We start from the raw sequence: 22631 nt of genomic DNA on the forward strand, positions 1-22631 counted from the left end.
ACTAAATTGTGATCTGAGCCTATATCTGCTCCTGGGAATGCCTTACAATCCAATATCTGATTTCAGAATCTCTATCACACTATGAAATAATAGAGCTTGTATCTTTCACTGCCTTCTAGTTTTTCTCAAGTGGAATCCTTTTGTGATTTTTGAACAGTGTACTTGCTGTTAGTAGCTGAAACTGATTGCAGGTCTCAAAGATAATTTTTTTTCTATCTCATTTCTATTACTGAGCTCATTTTCTTCTATATATCTCTCTTCTGTTGCGTTTCTCACTTTTGATTTCCAAGTATCATGATTTTTATCCCCCTTTGCATAGTTAGTTATCCTCATAGACTTCTTTAATCTCAGTACCTTCTGCCCATGATCTCAGCCTACATCTACTCTTTGGAATGCCTTAGAATCCAGTATCTGATTTCAGAATCTCTGGCATGAACACTAGAGCTGTAGTTGATGTTGTTGTGTAGGGGTACACTGGATACCCCCGCCCCCTCCCCTCCTCTATGAGGGCTCAGGACAGTCAAGTGGAGAGGTGGTGGCGAGGACCTGTGTCATACCCATTGTGTCACGAGACAACATAAAAATAAATATCAATTTATTATTGAGAGTTTTACAGTGACTCAGTCTCATCCTCAGTACAGTCTGGTAGCAACCAGGAGGGTGCTGCATGGCGCATCAGCACTAGCCATAGAATCTGTGGTTCCAGCCCTTGGTGCTGCCTTTAGTCAGTTCTGTGGCTGTGTGCAGGGTGGAGTGGTGGACAGTGTGTCCCCACAATCTAGTGTGACTGTGGACGTCTGGCGAAGCCTCAGCACTCTCATAGAGTGTAGCTGCACTTAGGTTTGCCCCCAGAAATTGCCATAACCCTGGTGACAGTTCTCATGATGGTGAGTAGGTAATGTGGTACAGGCACTAAAAAGGAGTGGTGACACCAGGTGCCCTGCTCCCAAGTTGAACAGCTTACAGCTGGACAGATAAGTTCTTCATCCACAGAAGTAGACTTGATGATAGCTGGCAATGTTTTATGTCAACAGGTGGCCTTGCAACGAATGGAGCTGGCCTTCCATCAGTACCTGTGATGCAGATGGAAAGAACAGACTCTGCGCCTCGAGAGCAAGGAAGGGGAAGGATATAAGGTGGTTTTTGACAGGATTTCCCTGTAAGGCTGAATGAATGTGTTCCAGATTTCTGAGTCTGTTAGCGTTCACTGGTGAACTAATGTTACAGTTCAGAGCATTCTTTTCTGCAAGGTTTGCAACCTGAAAAGCATTCTTGTATAGTCTTTAGGTGTAGTTACTATACACAGCCCCATCAACGGAATATTGTTATGCCTCCTTTGCAAAGAAGTTATGGTGTGGATTCAGCTGTTCCTGATGCTCTCTCTTGCACAGTCTGTGGCAATGTGCTCCTTCCTTGTTTGTGTTCCAGCACCATCAAGTGTTTACACATCTTATGCAGCCACTGCATATCAGGTAGTTCATTCCAAGCAGCTCAAAAATTTTATTCTTTGCTCTAATACTATTTAGCTGTGTAACTGTTGATTTGGTTTTGATTCTGATGAGAATAATCTTATCACTTCACTGTTAATAGTAACTCACTCTTCACCTCATCTTCCTATTCAGTACTAATCCTATTCTACTTAGATTGTTTTCTATTCTTATTTGTAATGCTGTATATTTGTCACACAAGATATCTTTATTTTCGTTCCATTTAACTTCAATGTGACCACTATTACATATAGATTCAGCCTTTGCATTTCCCTTTTCAGATTTTCTAGTTTTCCTATCGTAACCACATTTCCCACATTCCAAGATCCAACTCTTACAATATCATCATTTCATTCATTTTTCAGTCTGTTATTTATTTAATTACACTTTCTGGGCATCGAGCCAGCACAATGATGGCTTTTGCAAATGTCGGACATAACAATATGACAGAAATTGTGTTACGTATTTCAGATGTTGCATCTTAGATCTATTTTATACATTTTTTACTTTGCACCTTGTTACTGTTTCATATCACAAGCTATGTCTTAGATTTCACTGAATGAATATAAACATTTTCCTCATGGCTACCTCTTATGGAGATCCAAATGGGGGACTAATCCAGAACATTTTGTCAAGGGAAAGATCACCACAACACTATTTTAAATTATAGGCCACATTTCCTCTGGGTAAATATTACTATGTCTTTAACACATGGGTTTCCATTGCTTTCTGCATCCTTATATAATTGATCACTGCAAATTCATCTGCCTTTTATGAAAGTTTCCCATCCCAAATCCAGAGCATGGTCTGAACAGTTGTCCATTCCTCTGTACCATTCTGACAAGGCCATTGGCAGAATAAGGTCAACTTGACTCCTTATACCAGAAATCTTCAGCCACTATAGCTGATGACTTTTATTCTATATCAAACTAGTGGCTCGGATCAAACATAGGTCACAGGACTTTCAGAATACCATTCAAAGATAATATCCCCAGACCATGGTAGCACACTGTTAGATTAGATTAGATTAGATTAGATTAATACTTGTTCCATAGATCATGAATACGACACTTCGTAATGATGTGGAACGTGTCAGGTTAATAAAAGATGTCTGTACAAGAAATTACATTACACAAAATATTGCATGATACTAATGATTAAGTTTTTTTTATTTTTTTTACTTAGTTTATATCTAAAAATTCAGCCAATGAGTAGAAGGAGTTGTCATCTAGAAATTCTTTTAATTTATTTTTAAATGTTAGTTGGCTATCTGTCAGGCTTTTGATGCTGTTTGGTAGGTGCCCAAAGACTTTTGTGGCAGCATAATTTACCCCTTTCTGTGCCAAAGTCAGATTTAACCCTGCATAGTGAAGATCATCCTTTCTCCTGGTGTTATAGGTATGCACACTGCTATTACTTTTAAATTGGGTTGGATTATTATCAACAAATTTCATAAGGGAATATATATACTGTGAGGTTACTGTGAGGATCCCTAGATCCTTAAATAGATGTCTGCAGGATGACCGTGGGTGGGCTCCAGCAATTATTCTGATTACACGTTTTTGTGCAATGAATACTTTTCTACTCAACGATGAATTACCCCAGAATATGATGCCATACGAAAGCAGTGAATGAAAGTAGGCATAGTAAGCTAATTTACTGAGATTCTTATCACCAAAATTTGCAATAACCCTAATAACATACGTAGCTGAACTCAGACGTTTCAGCAGACCATTAATGTGTTGCTTCCAGTTTAACCTCTCATCAATGGACACACCTAAAAATTTTGAAAATTCTACCTTAGCTACAGACTTCTGTTCAAATTCTATATTTATTACTGGAGTTGTGCCATTTACTGTACGGAACTGTATATACTGTGTTTTATCAAAATTTAAAGAGAGTCCGTTTGCTGAGAACCACTTAATAATTTTGTGAAAAACATCATTTACAATTACATCACTTAGTTCTTGGTTTTTGGATGTTATTACTATACTTGTATCATCAGCAAAAAGAACTAACTTTGCATCTTCATCAATGTGGAATGGTAAGTCATTAATGTATATCAAGAACAGTAAAGGACCTAAGACCGAACCCTGTGGGACCCCGTGCTTGATAGCACCCCAGTTTGAGGAATCATCTGTTGTTTTAACATTACACGAACCACTTATTTCAACTTTCTGCATTCTTCCAGTTAAGTATGAATTAAACCATTTGTGCACTGCCCCACTCAAACCATAATGATTTAGCTTATCTAAAAGAATTCCATGATTTACACAATCAAAGGCCTTTGAGAGATCACAAAAAATACCAATGGGTGATGTCCGGTTATTCAGAGCATTTAATATTTGATCAGTGAAAGCATATATAGCATTTTCTGTTGAAAAGCCTTTCTGAAAACCAAACTGACATTTTGTTAGTACTTTATTTTTACAAATATGGGAGGCTACTCTTGAATACATTACTTTCTCAAAAATTTTTGATAGAGCTGTCAGAAGAGAGATTGGGCGGTAGTTGTTGACATCCGACGTATCCCCCTTTTTATGCAATGGTTTTACTATGGCATATTTCAGTCTATCAGGGAAAACACCCTGCTCCAAAGAGCTATTACATACGTGGCTGAGAATCCTACTTATCTGTGGGGAACAAGCTTTAAGTACTTTGCTGGAAATGCCATCAATTCCGTAAGAGCTTTTACTTTTCACTGAGTTTATTATTTTACTGATTTCAGAGGGAGAGGTTGGTGGAATTACAGTTGTTTCAAACTGCGCAGGTATGGCCTCTTCTATTAATAGCCTTGCCTCTTCTAGTGAAGATCTAGATCCTATTTTCTCCACAACATTTAAAAAATGATTATTCAAAATATTTTCAATTTCTGATTGTTTGTTAGTGCACTTGTCATTCAGTTTTATTGCACTAAAGTCTTCCTGTGCTCTTGGTTGCCCTGTTTCCCTTTCAATAATATTCCAAATTGCTTTAATTTTATTATCAGAGTTACTGATCTCAGACATGATACGCATGCTTCTGGACTTTTTAATAACTTTTCTTAGTACCGCACAATAGTTTTTATAATATTGAACAATTTCGGGGTCAGTACTCCCTCTTGCTGTTAGATACAGTTCTCTTTTACGGTTGCAAGATATTCTTATTCCTTTAGTTAGCCAAGGTTTTTTATATGTTTTCTTGGAATTATGTTTAACTATTTTCTTGGGAAAACAATTTTCAAATACCCTTAAAAATGTATTGTGAAATAAGTTATATTTCAAGTTTGCATCGGGTTCCTTATACACTTCATCCCAGTCTAGCTGCTGTAGGCTTTCCCTAAAGATTGCAATATTTATATTGTTAATTGAATGCACTGCTTTGAAAGTCTGATTTATTATACTGCATGGAGCTATGTCATGTACTGTAACAAGCTGTGCACTATGATCTGAAAGACCATTCTCAACAGGATAAGCATTTATGTCCTTAAACTTATCTTGGTCTATAAAAAAGTTATCTATCAATGTACTGCTGTTCTTTGTTATCCGAGTAGGAAAATCAATGAAGGAGCTCAAATTGAAAGAACTGAGTAATACTAAAATGTCATTCTTCCTATTACACTCTTTCAGGGAATCAACACTGAAATCCCCACAAATGATAATTTGCTTCCCCCTGTCTGACAGATAGCACAACAAAGCATCCAAGTTTTCTAGAAATAGCTGGAAATTCCCTGAGGGGGACCTATACACTGTTACAATTATGAAAGTGCCATCATTTAGTTTAAGTTCAGTGGCACATGCTTCCATATGTTGCTCTACACAAAATTTTTTATTTTCTAAATTTTTTGCACTGTGGAAGCTTTTGACATATATGGCAACTCCTCCTCTCATCATATTATCTCTACTTACATGTGCAGCTAATTTGTACCCATTGATGCTAACCTTTTGCATATAAGTGACAATGTGATGCTCAGACAGGCATAGTATATCTATTACGTTCTTGGTTTCTATATCTTCTAAACAAAGCAGAAGCTCATCAATTTTATTCTTCAATCCCCCAATATTTTGATGAAATATACTAACAGTATTTTTCACTTTACTTTTGTAAGTATCTTGAACTTTTTTAACATCTTTAGTACTTTTATTCTTCAATCCCCCAATATTTTGATGAAATATACTAACATTATTTTTCACTTTACTTTTGTGAGTATCTTGAACTTTTTTAACATCTTTAGTACTTGCCTGGCTGAGTTTCCCACTGGACACTGATCTTACACTAAAAAAGAGTTTCCACCATGAGATGTAGTTCCTCCCCCCTTTAAATTTCCTGCTATCAGCCCAGCCAGTTTACCCTTCCCTTTCCTGTTGAGGTGTAGGCCATGTCTAGTATAGTCCCACCTACAGAGTGAATCAACAGGAACCACACCAATGTGTGACCCTGCACCAGATCCTGTGATCAAGAGTACAGTAACTGAAATATACCAGTGTGCAAAACTTAAGGACAAACATAATTTTCACTCGATGTGCCATTTTGCAATAACATAGCTCAATGAAACTTGGAACATGCATGGAAAGAAATGCTACAGATAGTACAAAAGGTAACTGAAAGAAACACACAATGAGTAATCACAAATCGCATTTTCATTCAAATATAATAATTACACTAAAGTAACCTTAATTTATGACAGTCTCCTGAACATTAAAAGAAAGGTGGACATCATTCTTAATATGGTGTGTGATCACCACCAACAACACTGGATGCTCTGAATGTGCTCCATGCTGGCCACAAGGTTGATAAGGAGCTCTTGTGATAGGGCATTCCATTCCTCCTCCAGCATGGTTGTGAGCTACTGGGTGGTCACTGGTACACGTTGTCATGCTGCAATGCATATCCCCAACACATCCCACATGTGTTCGATGGAATTTAAATTGGAGGAACAGGCAGGCCTCTCTATTCACCACATATCCTCTCATTCCACGAGCTCTTTCACCTGTCCTTTTTGATGCAATCATGCACTGTCATCCATGTAAATGTAGTTAAGTCTAAATGCACCCCAGAAAAGATGGACATGGGAAGGACTACAGTTACACAATAAGGCTGACCAGTGAGTGTGCCGTGTTCAAAGATTTGGTGGTCAGTACAGCCATGCGCCATTATACCTCCCAACACCACAACATTTGGACCACCAAAATGATCATGTGTGACAATGTTCTTGAGTGCATTATGTGTTCCCACATCTGACCATATGAAGGCACATTCAGAATCACTACTCAGACTGAATCTACTCTCGTTGAAGAAGAACATGTGACCCCAATCCTTGTTGGTTTAGTTTCTATGCTCTTGGCACCATCTCAAACACTGATGCCGAAGTGCATTTGTCAACTGAACACAAGATACTGGTCGTCAGGCAAAAAGACCACCCCCATGCAGTCACTATGCCTCTGTGGAGTATGAGATTGTGTGCCTTTCAGGCTTGTTAATTGTGGTTGGAATTGCTTCTCCTATTTGACTTCAGTACCTTCTTGCCAGCTGCAGAATATAATAGTCATCTGTTAGTGTAGTTGATTATGTGCGACCAACTCCTCTCCTTCTGTCAGCAGTGCCTGTGTTCAGGACACTCTACAAGCACATGAAACAGTTCTGTGAGCAATACCAAACTAATGGGTTACTCTCATCCCACTTCATCCTTCTTCCAGTTACTAGATCATTCTTCTGCACATGAAGTCACCCAAATGTTGTGTCTGGGCCGTACTGCAATTAAGGACACCACCACAGTGCTCTATAAATGCTTGCTGATACACAAACTGTCTTTCTCCATTCCATATACTGCCTGGTGTTGTGGGGCCTACTCCATCTATTGCTATAGTCTTGCTGACCTCACATCATATGATGTCTTCATTATGTGCACAAATAGGAGACATCTGGCAACAAGCTCCCACGCTTTCGTTCATTTTCACTGGGTTTTTAAAATGTTATGTACTTTATCTATTTCATCCTTTAGTTTTGTATAGCAGTGTATATAACTGTGAAAATTGAAAGAGTTAATTGCTAAGGGATGGTGGTGGCTGTATAAGGCAGTAAGGTGACTGAAATGGAAATGGGATAAGACTTTTGTAATGTGTGTAGACCTCTGATCATAGAGCAGAGTAACAGCAGCAGCAGCTTATCTGTAGTACATAGTTTGTTTACATTGTTAAATTTAGTGCTATTCTAACTTACTTCTCAGCAGAAGTGAACAGTAGCTGATCATTTAGCTGTTTCAGTAGCAATATATATTTATGTTGCAAGAATTTGCAAATTTTTCGATCTGTTGTCTTGAGTGAGTTTACTTCCTAGTGTAGTTTCCCGCAGCAGAAGTCCCCAGTTTTGCTCTGTTTACTGGATTCTATGACCTTTGCAAATAGTAAATATTGAGTAGACCTCCAGCCTCAGATCCTCAGAGTTTAATCTTGTGTTTTGTAAGTGTATATTCAATTAATCAGTAGTGCAGCATTTATTCAGCTGTTTGTTTTGAGACTAGTGACCATTCTAATCTGCAGAGTTAGCTGCTCAGTTCTGTGCCAGCTACTGCCTGTGACACATTTCTGAGACATCAAGTAATGTATTTAGATTTTTCTGTGTTTTTAACAGTATATATTTGTTTGAAACATCAGGAGGGTAACAAGTTGCTTATCTCAGTTTTTGCAAGTTTTTACGGTTTACTCTTCAATTAGTCTTGCTAGGATGGGTAGGACATGTGCCTGCTGTGTGTGGGCACAGGGGGAGCTGGCCATAGTTCATGAACAGTTTAATGTGGCTTTGGCTGTGATCAGTCACCTTCAGGCTACTGCCTTGGGGTGTAGTGTTGGTGGAAATTTTGGAGCATTTCATGGGATACCTCAGGTGTCACGTGTTTTGCCCAGGGGCTCTACTGCTGAGGCATCTTCTAGTGTACCCAAAGCATAAATAGCCAGCTCATGACTTCAACCTACCAAGTATAGGTATGTGTATGGACTCATTGCAGTTAGTCTTGTGAAGTACTTTTGAATACATTTTCTGAAAACTGTCTTGAGCAGCTACTTTGGCCCACCAATGGAAGTATCTTGGACCTTGTAACTAGAAACTGGTTGGACATTATCAATGGTATTGGTATATACATGGGGATTAGAGATCATATCATCATAGTGACTATGGTTACAAAAGGAAATAAATCAATCAAGAGGGATAGGAGAGTGTTTCTGCTAGAAAGAGCAGATAAGCGGTTGTTAGCATCTCACTTAGACAACGAACAACAATCATTTAGTTCCAGAATGATGGACACAGAGGAATTATGGGAAAAGTTTAAACAGATTGTAAATTGTGCACTGGACAAGTATGTGCCTAGTACAAAGTAAGTGGATTACAGATGGAAAAGAACCACTGTGGTTTAATAACAAAATTCAGAAAATGCTGCAGAAGCAAAGGCTGTTGCACTCTTAGTTCAAAAGAGAACATGCAAATGACAACAGGCAAAGATTAGTAGAGATTCAGGCATCTGTAAAAAGATCTATGGGCAAAGCATACAACAACTACCACCAACATAGCTTGGCTAAGGATCTGAAAGAGAACCTGAAAAAATTTTGGTCCTATGTAAAATTGCTAAGCGGGTCTAAGGCTTCCATTCAGTCACTCATTCACCTGTCTGGTTTGACAGTAGAATATAGCAAAAGAACATTGAAGTTTTAAATTCCACATTTAAGAAATTGTACATGCAGTAGAATCATACAGATGTAGTGTTGCTTGACCATAGCACAGAGTCAAATATGAATGAAATGAGAATAAGCATCTCTGGCATAGAGAGATAACTGAAAGAGTTGGAGACAAATAAATCAGCAGGTCTGGATGGAAGTCCTATTCAGTTTTACAAAAAGTACTCTACATCATTGGCCCCTTACTTAGTTTGCATTTGTCATGAATCTCTCAACCAGCACTATGTATCAAATGACTGGAAAGAAGCACAGGTGATTCCTGTATATAAGACAGGTAACAGAACAGACCCACAAAATTACAAACCAATATCCTTAACATCAGTTTTCTGCAGAATTCTAAAGCACATTCTGTGTTCAAATTTAATAAATTTCCTAGAGACTGAAAAGTTCATGTCTACAAATCAGTACGGCTTTAGAAAGCATCGCTCAAGTGAAATTCAGCTTGCTCTTTTCTCATATGACATACTGTGTACTATGGATGAATGGCAACAGGCAATTTCCACATTTCTACATTTCCAAAAAGCATTCAATTCAGAACCCCACTGCAGACTGTTAACAAAGGTACATGTATATGGAATAGGCTCCCAGATATGTGACTGGCTCAAAGACTTCTTAAGTAATAGAGCTCAGTATGTTGTTCTCAATGCTGAGCGTTTATTGGAAACAGGGATAACATCAGGAGTGCCCCAGGGAGGTGTGATAGAACTGTTGCTATATTCTATATGCATAAATGATCTGGCAAACTGGGTGGGCAGTAAGCTGTGGATGTTTACTGATGATGCTGTAATGTATCTGGAGGTTAAAGGTAAGTACTTGTATGTTGATACAAGATGACTGACCTAGACTAAATTTCTAGTTGGTGTGATGAATGGCAGCTCACTCTTACTGTATAAAAATATAAGTTAATGTGGTTGAGTAGGAAAAACAAACCTGTAATGTTTGGATACAGCATTACTAGTATCCGGCATGACAGTCATGTATTTTAAATATGTGGGCGTAGCATTGCGAAGCGATATGAAAAGGAAAGAGCATGTGAGGATTGTGGTAGGGAAGGCAAATTGTCGACTTTGGTTTATTGGAAACTGTTAGGAAAGCGTAGTTCAGTTGTAAAGGAGACTGCATTAAGGACACTGGTATGACCTATTCTTGAGAACTGTTTGAGTGTTTGGGATTTTCACCATGTCGGATTGAAAGAAGACATCAAACTAATTCAGAGGCCAGCTGCTACATTTGTTACCAGTAGGTTTCATCAGCATGTAAGTGTTACAGATAAGCTTCAGGAGCTCAAATGGGAACCCATGGAGGGAAGAAGACACTCATTTCAAAGAACACTACTAAGAAAGTTTACAGAATCGGCATTTGAAGCTGACTGCTGAACAATCTTACTGCCACCAACATAAATTTTGCATAGCGACCATGACAATAAGATATGAGAAATCACAGTTCATATGGAGGCATATAGATAGTGTTTTTTCCTTGCTCTATCCGCGAGTAGAAAAGGAAAGGAAATGACTAGTTGTGGTACAAGGTACCCCCCACCATGCACCGTGTAGTGGCTTGTGGAGTATGTATGTAGATGCAGATGTAGATGTAGAGATATTGCTTCTCATATCAGAGATCATAGGATTCAGTAATAAAAAGAATTTCTTTGCTGTAAATAAAGTAAATTACAAAGATGGTATATCATTAGAGGTGCAGCACAAACTCAAACTAGAAAAGGTTGTGACAGGCAATTAACCATTGCTTTTGAAAGGGAACATGCTGGCACTTGCATGGAGTGTGTAAGGAGTGATGAGAGATACACCAAATGAAAGGCATTATTTCAATAAAATGTGCTGCATTAAAACTGATAGCACAGTTTCTTTTGCATAATGACTGATTAATGTTTTACATGATGACTAGTTTAATGATAAGAAAGCCACACCAAGATTATCTGAAATATGTAATAGAGTTCTATGCAATTAGTTTGAAGTGAACTAAAGATGATTTAAGCCAAAAATCTGTCGGAATTTGGACTCTTCACTCTTGTGTCTAAATCAAAAACTAATGTGCGAGATCAGCTCACTTGCTTAGTGCCCTGACCTACTATTTCTCCTGTAACATCAAGAAAAATACCAATGGCTAAAGCATTCAGTTTCTGAAGATTCTGTTATGAGAGGTTACATAAGACAATAAACAAATTTGGTGTAGCTAAATGATATTGAAAAATGAAGTGGTAATTATTTGAGATCAAGTAGAAATTTGGACAGTCAATACTTATATGTCATTAGTGATGAAATATTCCTTATCAAATAAAAACAAAAGAATTTTTGTAGAAAAAGTATGAGAATGAATAGTTTCTGAGGAAATGAAATCAGCAGCTAAAAGGAACCATAAACTTTTATTGTCAAGGACCTATAACTATTCTTATGAATTAAGTAATCATTAAATTCTATTCTTCCTAACAAATGTCAAATTAAGCTTAAGAGAGACTTATATACACAATAATGAGAATATATTTTAATCACTAATAGTGCTTACTAATTTAAGGAAAACTTTTTCAATATTTTTCTCAGTATATTGGCATTATAAACTACATTGGTTAACTTTCACATAAAAATAAAAAATCATGTATTAAAGGGTTTGTACCTCTCTGCTGGTTTGTTACAGTTATCAAGTCCTTCTTGGCACTCATCAATGTCAACACAGTTCTGAGGGTTTTCTGCATCAGTTCTGTAGCCTTCAGTACAGGAAGGATTACACCAGAATCCTCCTAATGTGTTTACACACCGTTCTCCAGAGCTGCATGTATGTTTACCCATCACACATTCATCAATATCTGCCAACAATGGAGTATTTTTATATTTTTCATTGTTAAATAAATAATTCTCTTCCTACATAACTGCTTGTACTTGTCAGCTAACTGGTATACAAGCATGAGCTTTTGAGACAGAGAGCATTGGAGAAGAGCACCCTTGTGACATGAATGTGAATGGGAAAGTAGACATATCATGAAAATTAGATATTGACAGTCCTTGTACTGGCCATCAGAATAGACATTCTCAGAAGCAATAGTTTGAAATTTCCTGGCAGATGAAAACTGTGTGCTGGGCTCTGATTCGAACCTTCAAACTTTGCCTTTCACATAAACACTGTCTATGATCCTACATGCCAAGAATGATTTGCCAAAAAATACTAGGGGCAGAGGAGTAAACTACATGCCAAAGATGAACTGAACACCTTTAGAAAGGTTTTAGCAACAGCAGCAAAGCTTCTGACTTATTGGAAAGAAATTCAATTCCACCCACCTATCTGAATGTGGGAGCTAACATCTGACATAGCTAGCAACAATTAATTCAGTATACCACAAGTTTCTCAAGTGAGATATTACATCCATCCATCACTAGGAACATATATAATCAATTTCCTTGGTTACAGTAGAACCGTTCAGTTATGAACAATGAAATACTGAAAGATACCGCAAAAGTACTGTTTTTGTAATGTCTGAAACCTGTAACAACTCTGATTAAGATGTTGTCCACTTACTATGCAACTGCTAATCATAACAGCATCTAATTACTTAGTAATTACTGAAACTCACAAAATGAAATCTTATTGACAATATGAACAAAGTGGTTATTTGGACTCCAGTAATACTTATTCAAATTCTGCTCATGCAAAAAATAACTTATGCATATTTGAAACCAGAAACATGTTATGAAGATTTGGGATGGAGTAGTTTCTGTGTAATTAACAAAACTGTAGTTTCTCAGGCTTTTCTGATGAATCTGTTGCAAACACACTTCTCAGGTTTTCCACTGGATTGTATTGTGTAAATCCCATAACATTCCATCGATACATCTGCTTGATATTTTCAGGTGATGTTAGTTTCTGCTTTCACTGCTGGAAGAAGCAACTGATGATAATCATGTGGTGGCATCAATATTTATCTAGCCAGGAGCAGGCAACATGCATGCACAGAAAATACTCACGGTTGGAGGAGAGTAACGCTCCTAGTGCCTCCTGCTGGGAGCCGCAGGAAGGCCTCCTTCGCATGCACTGTGGGCAACAACTGTGAAGCCAGACACTCCTATGGTTAAAAGCTGAATTAAATCTCAGCAGCACATTGCGTCGAGTCACGAATTGGAAGTTCTTGTTTTCCCTGTTTTGATTTAATGGCACAGCGCTCAAGTGAAAACCTGCATCCCTGTTGATAAGACTATCCACTGTATGGATGTGTATGGCCTCCTTAACAACAAAGTCCCAGAAATATGATACTGGGGATAAAATTCCAGTCTTTTCATAAAACATGCACTGCCCCATGTCCAGGAAATGTCCCGCCACCACCGATTTATCATGCCGCCCCGGACATGTGTGACAATGGTGTTTGACACAAAGTTCGTGGACAGTTTGGAATGTATGCCCAATATAAGATTTTCCATATTGGCATGGGATATTTTACATGCTACATTTCCTAAGGCCAAGGTCATCTTTGACTAAGGACAATAAATTCCTCAGTTTTGTTGCTGGCTGAAAAACACACTTAATGTCATGCCTTTTGAGGATTCTTTCTATTCTTGAATACATGCCACCAATACAGGGCAACAATACACTTGCAATGGATGCCTTCACATTTTCATTTACATCCCTGCTTTGAATTGGCTTAGAATGGAATGCTTGGCATATCAGAGTAGTCATTCTGTTGGAATACCATTCTGAGCTGTTGTAGCTCACCAGGTAGACCATCGGCATATCTGACCACATGTGCTCTATGCACCAAAGAGTGTACGACACTACTGCGTTGTCCAGGATGATGAAAGCTTGTGGCCTGCAAGTGTGACCACCATATCCAAAATTCAGAGGATTTCATTGGATGCCTGAAGACACTTAAGCTACAACCATCAAATCTTTTGGTTGGCTTTGAAGCTGTATCTTTATTTACAAAAGTACCTCTGCAGAACTCATTGGAGTTTATCAGCAGCCAGTTTGAGAAAGACAATGTGGAACTGCCTAGCACGGACACACCTTGGTACATAGAGCACATGTAGTCTCAGATGCAGACAGTCTACCTGGTAAGCTGAAACACCTAATTACAGTATTCCAGCAGTATGGCTATTCCAATAGACAGATATGCCATGCATTTTGTTCTAAGTGAATTCAAAACAGGGATGTAGATGAAGGTGTGGAGGCACCCACTGGAATGCCGTTCTTGCCCTTCATTGGCAACATGTCTTCAAGAATAGAAAGAACCTCCAAAAGGTATGACATTAAGTGTGTTTTTTGACCACCAGCAAAACGAAGGAATTTACTGTGGTCAGTCAAAGATGACCTTGGGCTTAGGAAATGTGACATGTATCAGACCTCATGCCAATGTGGAAAATCTTATATTGGGCAGACATGTTGAAGCACACAAGAATGTCAAGTTGAACACAATCGTTACATACACCTGGGGAAACCTGATAAATCAACAGTGGTGGAGCATTGCCTGGACACAGGGCATTGCATATTTTATGAAAAGATGGAACCTTTATCCCCAGCATCATCTTCCTGGGAATGTTTTGTTAAGGGGCCCATTCATATCTGCACAGAAGACAATCTTATCAACAGGACTGTGTGTTTTGAATTATGCACCACCTGAATTCCAGCACTGGCTGCCATTAAATCAAAACAGGGAAATCAAGGACTTCTGAATCATCTCTTGCCACAATGCACTGCTGAGGTTTAATTCAGCTTTTAATCTGTGGAGTGTCCAGCAGCAAAGTTATTTAACACAGTGCATGCACAGAAGGCTTTTCTGCAGCTCCCAGTAGGGGGCACTATGAGTGTATGAGTGCTGCTTTCCTTGAACTGTGGGCATCTTCCCACACATCCATATTGCCTACTCCCGGTCTGATAAATTTCAGTGCTGCCGTGCACTTATCATCGGTCGAGTCTTGCAGCAGTGACAGCAGCAACTACCATTACCTGAAGATGCTGAACAGCTGCAGCGATGAAATATTGTGTGGTTTACACAGTATGAACTAGCAGCAAACTGAGAAGGGTATTTGCAATAAAAATATAATCTGCATTGTTTGTTCAAAGTATTTCAATGATGTTTCCCAAAAATAGAAGAACTGTGGTTGAGTTTGTATCACATTTCATGAATTTCATTTGTAACTACTGGATGTTGTTATTTTTTGTAACTATAGATAATTTATGCAATTGTAATTGTAACTGGCAGTTTGCTGTATGTAACAAGGTACTGATTTTTATGAAAGGTATACAAAGAGTGTAAGTGGGGGAGTAGGGGGGGGGGCTAGTGTGATGCAACATTTCAGTGAGGACTCTGTGTGACAGAATAAATAACACCTGGAACAACAACAACTGTCTTTAGGCAATTATTGAGAATCATGCATTTCTCCGGCCTGTTTTCACTTCACAAATTTCCAGGAGACTGCACCTGCAATAGAGCATCAAGAACAAGAATAGTTGATGACATTAATTATTAGTCTGATGATACTGAGTTAAACCCACCAAATTACAAGAAGAGGTTCCGTTAACATTACAAAAAGATGATTAACATTGAGTTTATTTTCATTCTTTGACAACCTTTTTTTTAACCCCAGTGTTGTTTCCATTAGACCACAAAATTTAAGAACTATCTTTAATGTAACTAGTTTTGTGATTTGTTAATTATTGCTTATATCCAGGCAATATGAATTCCTATTAGTATTATGTCACAGAGAATCAGATTACAGCAATGAAAATCTAAATCATGAAATGTGGAAGAAAATCATATAAATATCCAACTCTCGAAAACACAACTGTGGAAGACCTTCAACATATTCTATGTCAACCAAATTTGACATCATTCTGCACACCTTCAATATTGACAAAAATCAGGTGTTGTAGTTAACTGCTTGCTCTTATTTCTAAGTTAATAGGAAATTAGAATTAAAGTTTTATATAACTGTTTTCTACAATTATTCATGCTGATAATATATGTCCAGTTCAGGAAGTACTCATAAGCAATGGCACCATGTTATACTGTGACTTTACCCAGGCAATCATGGAGTATTATAGTTGGTAATAAAGCCACAAATTAATCATATATTGTGATACATTATCTGTTCCTATTATATTTCTTAGCTTTGGCAATTTATATTTTTTTGATGTTGATTAATATTCATGACTGGAAACCTTCAATTTTTCTGTCTTGCTGTTTACTGTCTTTTATTTTAAAAATCTTTCAAAACCATCAGATTGTTCAAACTTAAGAGAATGTAATTATAGCTCAATGTATTTATTGAAATGAATCACAGTCTGTAAACTGTCAATATAAATCTATCTTTGGTGCATGTTTACGTTGCTGCAAGCTGTAGTAGAAAGTCAGCATTGTGCTGTGGAAGAAAGTAGCTGAAATGTAACCTGTCTCCATAGTACCCAAGTGGGATATATTGTTAACGTATCAAGAAATGTGGAAAAGTTATTTTGTGATTACTCAAAAGTGAAGAACGGAAAGGGAAGTTATTTTAATCTGGTGTTACATTTTCAAGAAGTAACATTTAATACCTGTTTATGTTATTTTGAGAACACAGCTAATCAACATTATTGGTGACTTCATTTATAGAAAAAGATTAATATATTGTCATTAAAGATTTACAAGACCCAGGTAATCTGTTGGTAAAATCATATACAATTAAATTACAGAACAACAGGTTGCTACAACAACAACAACAACAACAGTACCATCAGCAACTGAAGCATCAGACAAAAAGATGAGTATTGTTATAATTATGAAAAATCCATAACGAACAGTGTTAACAAAAACTTATCTAGCTTCTTTTTTTATTTTTTATTTGTTTTTTATTATTTTTTCCCAGCACTGATGCTAAGTACAGGATTTAAGTTAACCTCTTTCAGTTTCAGTATACTGTTTAACAACATCAACAATCATGACAATAACAGAGAATATAAAGTGTAATCAAAATATCTACGGGTGTACTGCCGGTCTATAGTGTCCAACGGGCACAATATTTCGGCGATCAAACATGTTGCCATCATCAGGTGAACTGACAGACTGAGCTCCTGTCAACGTGCCGGCACGGAGGTCCGTATGCTATGGCTGCTCAGGGGGGAACTGGGATCGGTCGCGGCGGGGGCGATTTAAATACCCTCCGCCCGCGGCGCGTTCCCTCCGCCGTCCGCGCCCCGCACCACGGTCGCGCGGTGGAACAGATTGCAACGGCGTCTGAGATGACGTTGGTGTGATGGCTCTGTCCGCCGTGGTCGTCACAACTATAAGCTTGCTCGATTTACACTTGATTAATCCAATTGCTGGTTCCCAAGCCTTGCTAAGATTATAGCCACAGTCACAGTTTATGAGGTTGTCATTGGCGCGAATTTCGATGGCCTCTCTAACAACGCTGTCCCAGTATCTCGACGTCTGTACCAGAATCCTTGGGCGGTCATACTCCATAGCGTGATTTTCCGACAACCAATGTTCAGCGACCGCCGACTTGCTCGGATACATCAGTCGAGTGTGCCTCTGGTGTTCACGGCATCGATCCTCGACGGTACGCATTGTCTGACCAATATACGACTTGCCATATTGACACGGAAGCTGGTACACGCCGGCCTTCCTCAAACCGAGGTCATCTTTGGCGCTCCCCACCAGTGCACGAGTTTTATTCGGAGGACAAAACACAGTTCCGACCCGGTGTTTCTTCAGAATGTGGGTGATTTTCCCCGAGAGTGCGCCAGTATATGGAATAAATGCAGTGCCTACCTCCTCCCTCGTGACTTCATCCATCTCAACAGGTTGTGCTGCAGTGGTTGGGTGGAGAGCATGTTAAATCTGCCACTCTGAGTACCCATTTTTTCGAAATACAGTTCTCAGATGTTCCAATTCCTGGGGTAGACTCTCTGTGTCAGAGATAGTTCGCGCCCTATGTACTAGAGTTTTAAGTACCCCATTCCTCTGTGAAGGGTGGTGGCAGCTGTATGCGTGCAAATACAGATCAGTGTGCGTTGTCTTCCGATACACCCCATGACGTAGGGTACCGTCAGCCCTTCTCTTGGCCAAGACGTCAAGGAAAGGTAATTTACTCTCCGTTTCAGTCTCCGTAGTGAATTTGATGTTGGGGTGTATGGAGTTTAGATGTGTAAGGATGTAAGGAAGTCAAGGAGTTTATCCATACCATGTGGCCAGATGACGAACGTGTCGTCCACGTAACGGAAAAAGCAAGTAGGTTTCCATTCGGATGACGACAGAGTTTCCTCCTAGAAGTTCTCCATGTACAAATTCGCTACCACTGGTGAGAGTGGACTACCCATGGCGACTCCCTCTGTTTGTTCGTAGTATTCTCCATTAAACATCTGAGAACTGTATTTCGAAAAAATGGGTACTCAGAGTGGCAGATTTAACATGCTCTCTGCCCAACCACTGCAGCACAACCTGTTGAGATGGATGAAGTCACAAGGGAAGTGGTAGGCACTGCATTTATTCCACACACAGGCACACTCTCGGGGAAAATTGCCCACATTCTGAAGAAACACTGGGTCAGAACTGTGTTTTGTCCTCTGAATAAAACTCGTGCACTGGTGGGGAGCGCCAAAGATGACCTCGGTTTGAGGAAGGCTGGCGTGTACCAGATTCCGTGTCAATGTGACAAGTCGTTTATTGGTCAGACGATGCGTAATGTCGAGGATCGATGGTGTGAACACCAGAGGCACACTCGACTGATGTATCTGAGCAAGTCGGCGGTTGCTGAACATTGTTTGTTGGAAAATCACGTTATGGAGTATGACCGCATGAGGATTCTGGTACAGACGTCGAGATACTGGGACAGCGTTGTTAGAGAGGCCATTGAAATTCGCACCAATGACAATCTCATAAACCGTGACTATGGCTATAATCTTAGCAAGGCTTGGGAACCAGTGATTGGGTTAATCAAGAGTAAATCGAGCAAACGTATAGCTGTGACGACCACAGCGGACAGAGCCATCACACCGACGTCATCTCAGATGCCGTCGCAATCTGTTCCACTGCGCGACCGCGACGCGGGGCGCGGATTGCTGAGGGAGCGCGCCGTGGGCGGATGGTATTTAAATCGGCCGTCGCTGCGACCGAACCCAGTTCCCCCTGAGCAGCCATAGCATACGGATCTTCGTGCCGGCACGTTCACAGGAGCTCAGTCCGTCAGTTCACCTGATGATGGCGACATGTTTAATCGCCGAAATATTGTGCCCGTTGGACACTATAGACCGGTAGTACACCCGTGGATATTTTGATTATCAAATACGCTGGGAGAAACTGAAGAATCACAATATAAAGTGTGTGTGTGGGGGGGCAGGTGGTGGTGGGGAGAGGGATCAGCCAAATCAATACAATGTGAGTGTAAAACTATATGATTCAGAAATAGACAAGAAGTCAGAACAGGCAGACGTATTCTCAGTACTTTTGGCAACAATGGGAGAGATGCAATCATTAATGAATACAGACAGTGCTAAGGACAATTTTATATTAGAAAGTGTAGAATCTGCTATAAAAGCAAACAGTGGATCATGAAGTGGAATGGAAATCAACAGTGATAAAGTCAATTCCAAATTAGAAAATATGGTCTTAAGAACAAGAGGGCTAGAAAAACTCATGAAAACTAACAGTGAACAGGTTAACTCCAAGTTAGAAAAAACAATAAATTCCAGTTACAGCTGTTTGAGAGAAACAATTAGAAATAAAATGACAGAAATAAAACCTGCATTAGGTAATATTCTAAAAGAAACTTCTGTTAAGGTCAAACCTGTGGTCAGAGAAGAACACACAATTGAAACAGACAGTAATATTCCTGTTGTAAATGAAACAGTGTAGAATAAACTGTACTATTCGTGAACTTGCCCATTACAAAACTTAATCCAATTTCAGACAGTACAATTGTATCAGACAATAGCAATCTTATTTTACAGGAAACAAGTATGAATACTTTACCATCTGTGATCTTAGCTGCAATAAACTGTAACAAATACTTAAAAAATGCTTACAAATTCTTTAGAAAAAGAAGTATTTTTAAGAGCAGAGTTGAATTAAAGACAGAACTATAAACAGAAAACATTTAAAGGAAAATCAACATATGTGACTCTATGATGACCAGCTAACATGTAACCATTTTCATTGCAAGTTATTGTGAAAACTATAGTTCTCTACGAATGTTTTGACAAACTTAAAAGCAGGATTGTGGGAATGTGCATATGTTGGCAGTGTTACTAGTAAAAACAAATAGGGCTAATCAATAAACCAGTACCAAAATCTGAAGCAAATGAAAAAATGTTTCATAAAACATCTTTTGCTGTCATTCTGTCTCTTTATATTTTGTATAAGCAGTTATGTAGTAAGTGGACGATGTCATAAGCTCATACGTTGATGTCACAGTAGTGATACCAACTTTATTACAGTACAATAATTAACAAATAGTGAAAATCCATGAATGTTGTAGGTGGTTATTATGTAGTCACTGTTCATACTTATGCCAGAGAATGAAATCTAAATTTTCTGCAGAGAAATTTGCCATGGATGACGTTACTGGAACAATCCATATGGTGAGATAAAAATCTGGATATGCCCCTATAAAAGTCGAACAGTGGAAGGAATCATAATGGGCTCTGGTATGGGGTGTCTGTAAATGGGAGCACAACTTATAAGAGTTATGGCAACAGTGTTGGTAATTTTGAAGTCCACCATCTTGAATTTTGGTTATGTGTTTCATATGCGAATGGGATCATGTGGGACATATATTTTTGAACTGCCTCTTTCTCAGGAATACACATATGAAATCTGTTTTAAAATATCTTCGATTGTGTAGAAGTTATGACCTGTTAATGTTTAGGATACTTGTCAGAGTTGGCATTACAGCATACACTCAATATGACCTCCATTGTGCTGGACACACAGCTGCCAGGTCCTGCTGCACATGTTACAGGATCTGTGGGTAAACAGGAGACACACGCCTCCTCAATACGCCAGCAAAGATGGGCTACATTATTGATTTTTAACTTATACACAATTGATATCAAATATTCCCACAGATGAAAGTCAAGAGGTGCAAGATCAGGGGACCATGGTGGCCATTCAATAAGATCCCTCCTACCTATCCAGTGATTTCCAAACTGTTCATCCAGAAATTTTCTGACTTCAGTAGCAACCATCTTGTTGGAAGAAGGTAGAGAAATCACCCTGTGGATTCAACAGCACTGAAAGCACCCAATCATGCAGCATGTTAAGGTATCTGTCCCCATTCTAGGCTCCATCAATAAACAACAGACACAAAATTTCCACTCCAACCACCACTTTTTCACCACCAGCATTTTTACAGAGATCCAACCCCGAGGGGTTTGCAGCTGACCAGTAATGATGATTCTGTTTGTTTACTTCTTGCACAAAAAAATTATCTTCATCAGTGAACAACACCTGTTGTTGAAGAGCCCATTCTGCAAATTGCTTCCGATGATCAGGATCATCTGTGCAACTGTAACTTGTACAGGTGCCACTGATGTGTGTGCAACACATGCTGGATTTAACACTGACTGGACATTGCTGTTAACCACTGCTTACTGCAATGTGGACTTTTCACAAATGATGCAACAATCACTGCAGCAGTCTGCTCATCAGTGGCTGTTCCTGGATGTCCATTGTGTGACTTGTCCACCACAGAACCTGTTGCCCGAAATTTGTCCAATAACTTGGATACTGTCATATGCAAAATGTCATTACTTTCAGGATGCCGGGCACTGGAGTTAGCAGCAATCACTCTGGTACTATGTCCACCACTCATTAACCCAATCTCAATGCATTTCTGCTGTGTAAGTATCACTGGGGATCATCCGAACAATGAACAGATTTGATCACTATGTAATTTCAAACTTTAACAGGTCACTACACAAATAAAATTACCTTAAAACAGATTTCATATGTGGATACCTGAGAAAGCGTTATTCAAAATGATGCACCATATGACATTCTTAGGGTTTGTAACACATCACCCAAATCCAAGATAGTGGATTTCAGGATTGCCACTGCTGTCGCCATAGCTCCTGTAAGTTGCAGACTCACCTGCAGACACTCCATACCAAACATCATTATGATTCCTCCCACCATTCAACTTGTGTAGTGGTGTATCCAGACACCCTGTATACGATTTATCCAACTACTATATACTAATAACCTAATTTCAAGACCGCGAACTTTTTCATTGTAATCAAAATACCTATGCCTTATTGGTACAATTAAATATGGGAGTCAGACTGAAAATAAACTTAACTGTCAATATGAGAACAGTCAGCAGTTATTTATGCAATGCAGGGAAGAGTAATAACATGAAATAAAAATATAAGGTTAATTTTTGCAATCTATGTCAATTGTCAAGTTTTGATATTTTTGGAAGAATAAGTTTAGCAGAAGTATTGTCAGATCCAAGAGTGTATTATG

General features: G+C 38.9%; 1 protein-coding gene across 2 annotated transcripts in view; it reads right to left on the bottom strand.

Annotated features, from left to right (window-relative positions):
- Positions 1–22631, bottom strand: part of LOC126297567 (fibrillin-2-like) — a 597958-nt gene that overhangs the window by 266886 nt on the left and 308441 nt on the right. The window contains exon 13 of one of the 2 annotated variants that reach the window (XM_049988508.1): positions 11822–12011. The exons of the other annotated variant lie outside the window; for it this stretch is intronic. Within the exon in view, the coding sequence (XP_049844465.1) occupies positions 11822–12011 (190 nt within the window). The remainder of the gene's footprint in view (positions 1–11821; positions 12012–22631) is intronic. 2 annotated transcript variants of the gene reach the window in all.

The sequence above is a fragment of the Schistocerca gregaria genome, chromosome X (assembly GCF_023897955.1).
Source record: "Schistocerca gregaria isolate iqSchGreg1 chromosome X, iqSchGreg1.2, whole genome shotgun sequence".
Classification (NCBI taxonomy): Eukaryota; Metazoa; Arthropoda; class Insecta; order Orthoptera; family Acrididae; genus Schistocerca; species Schistocerca gregaria.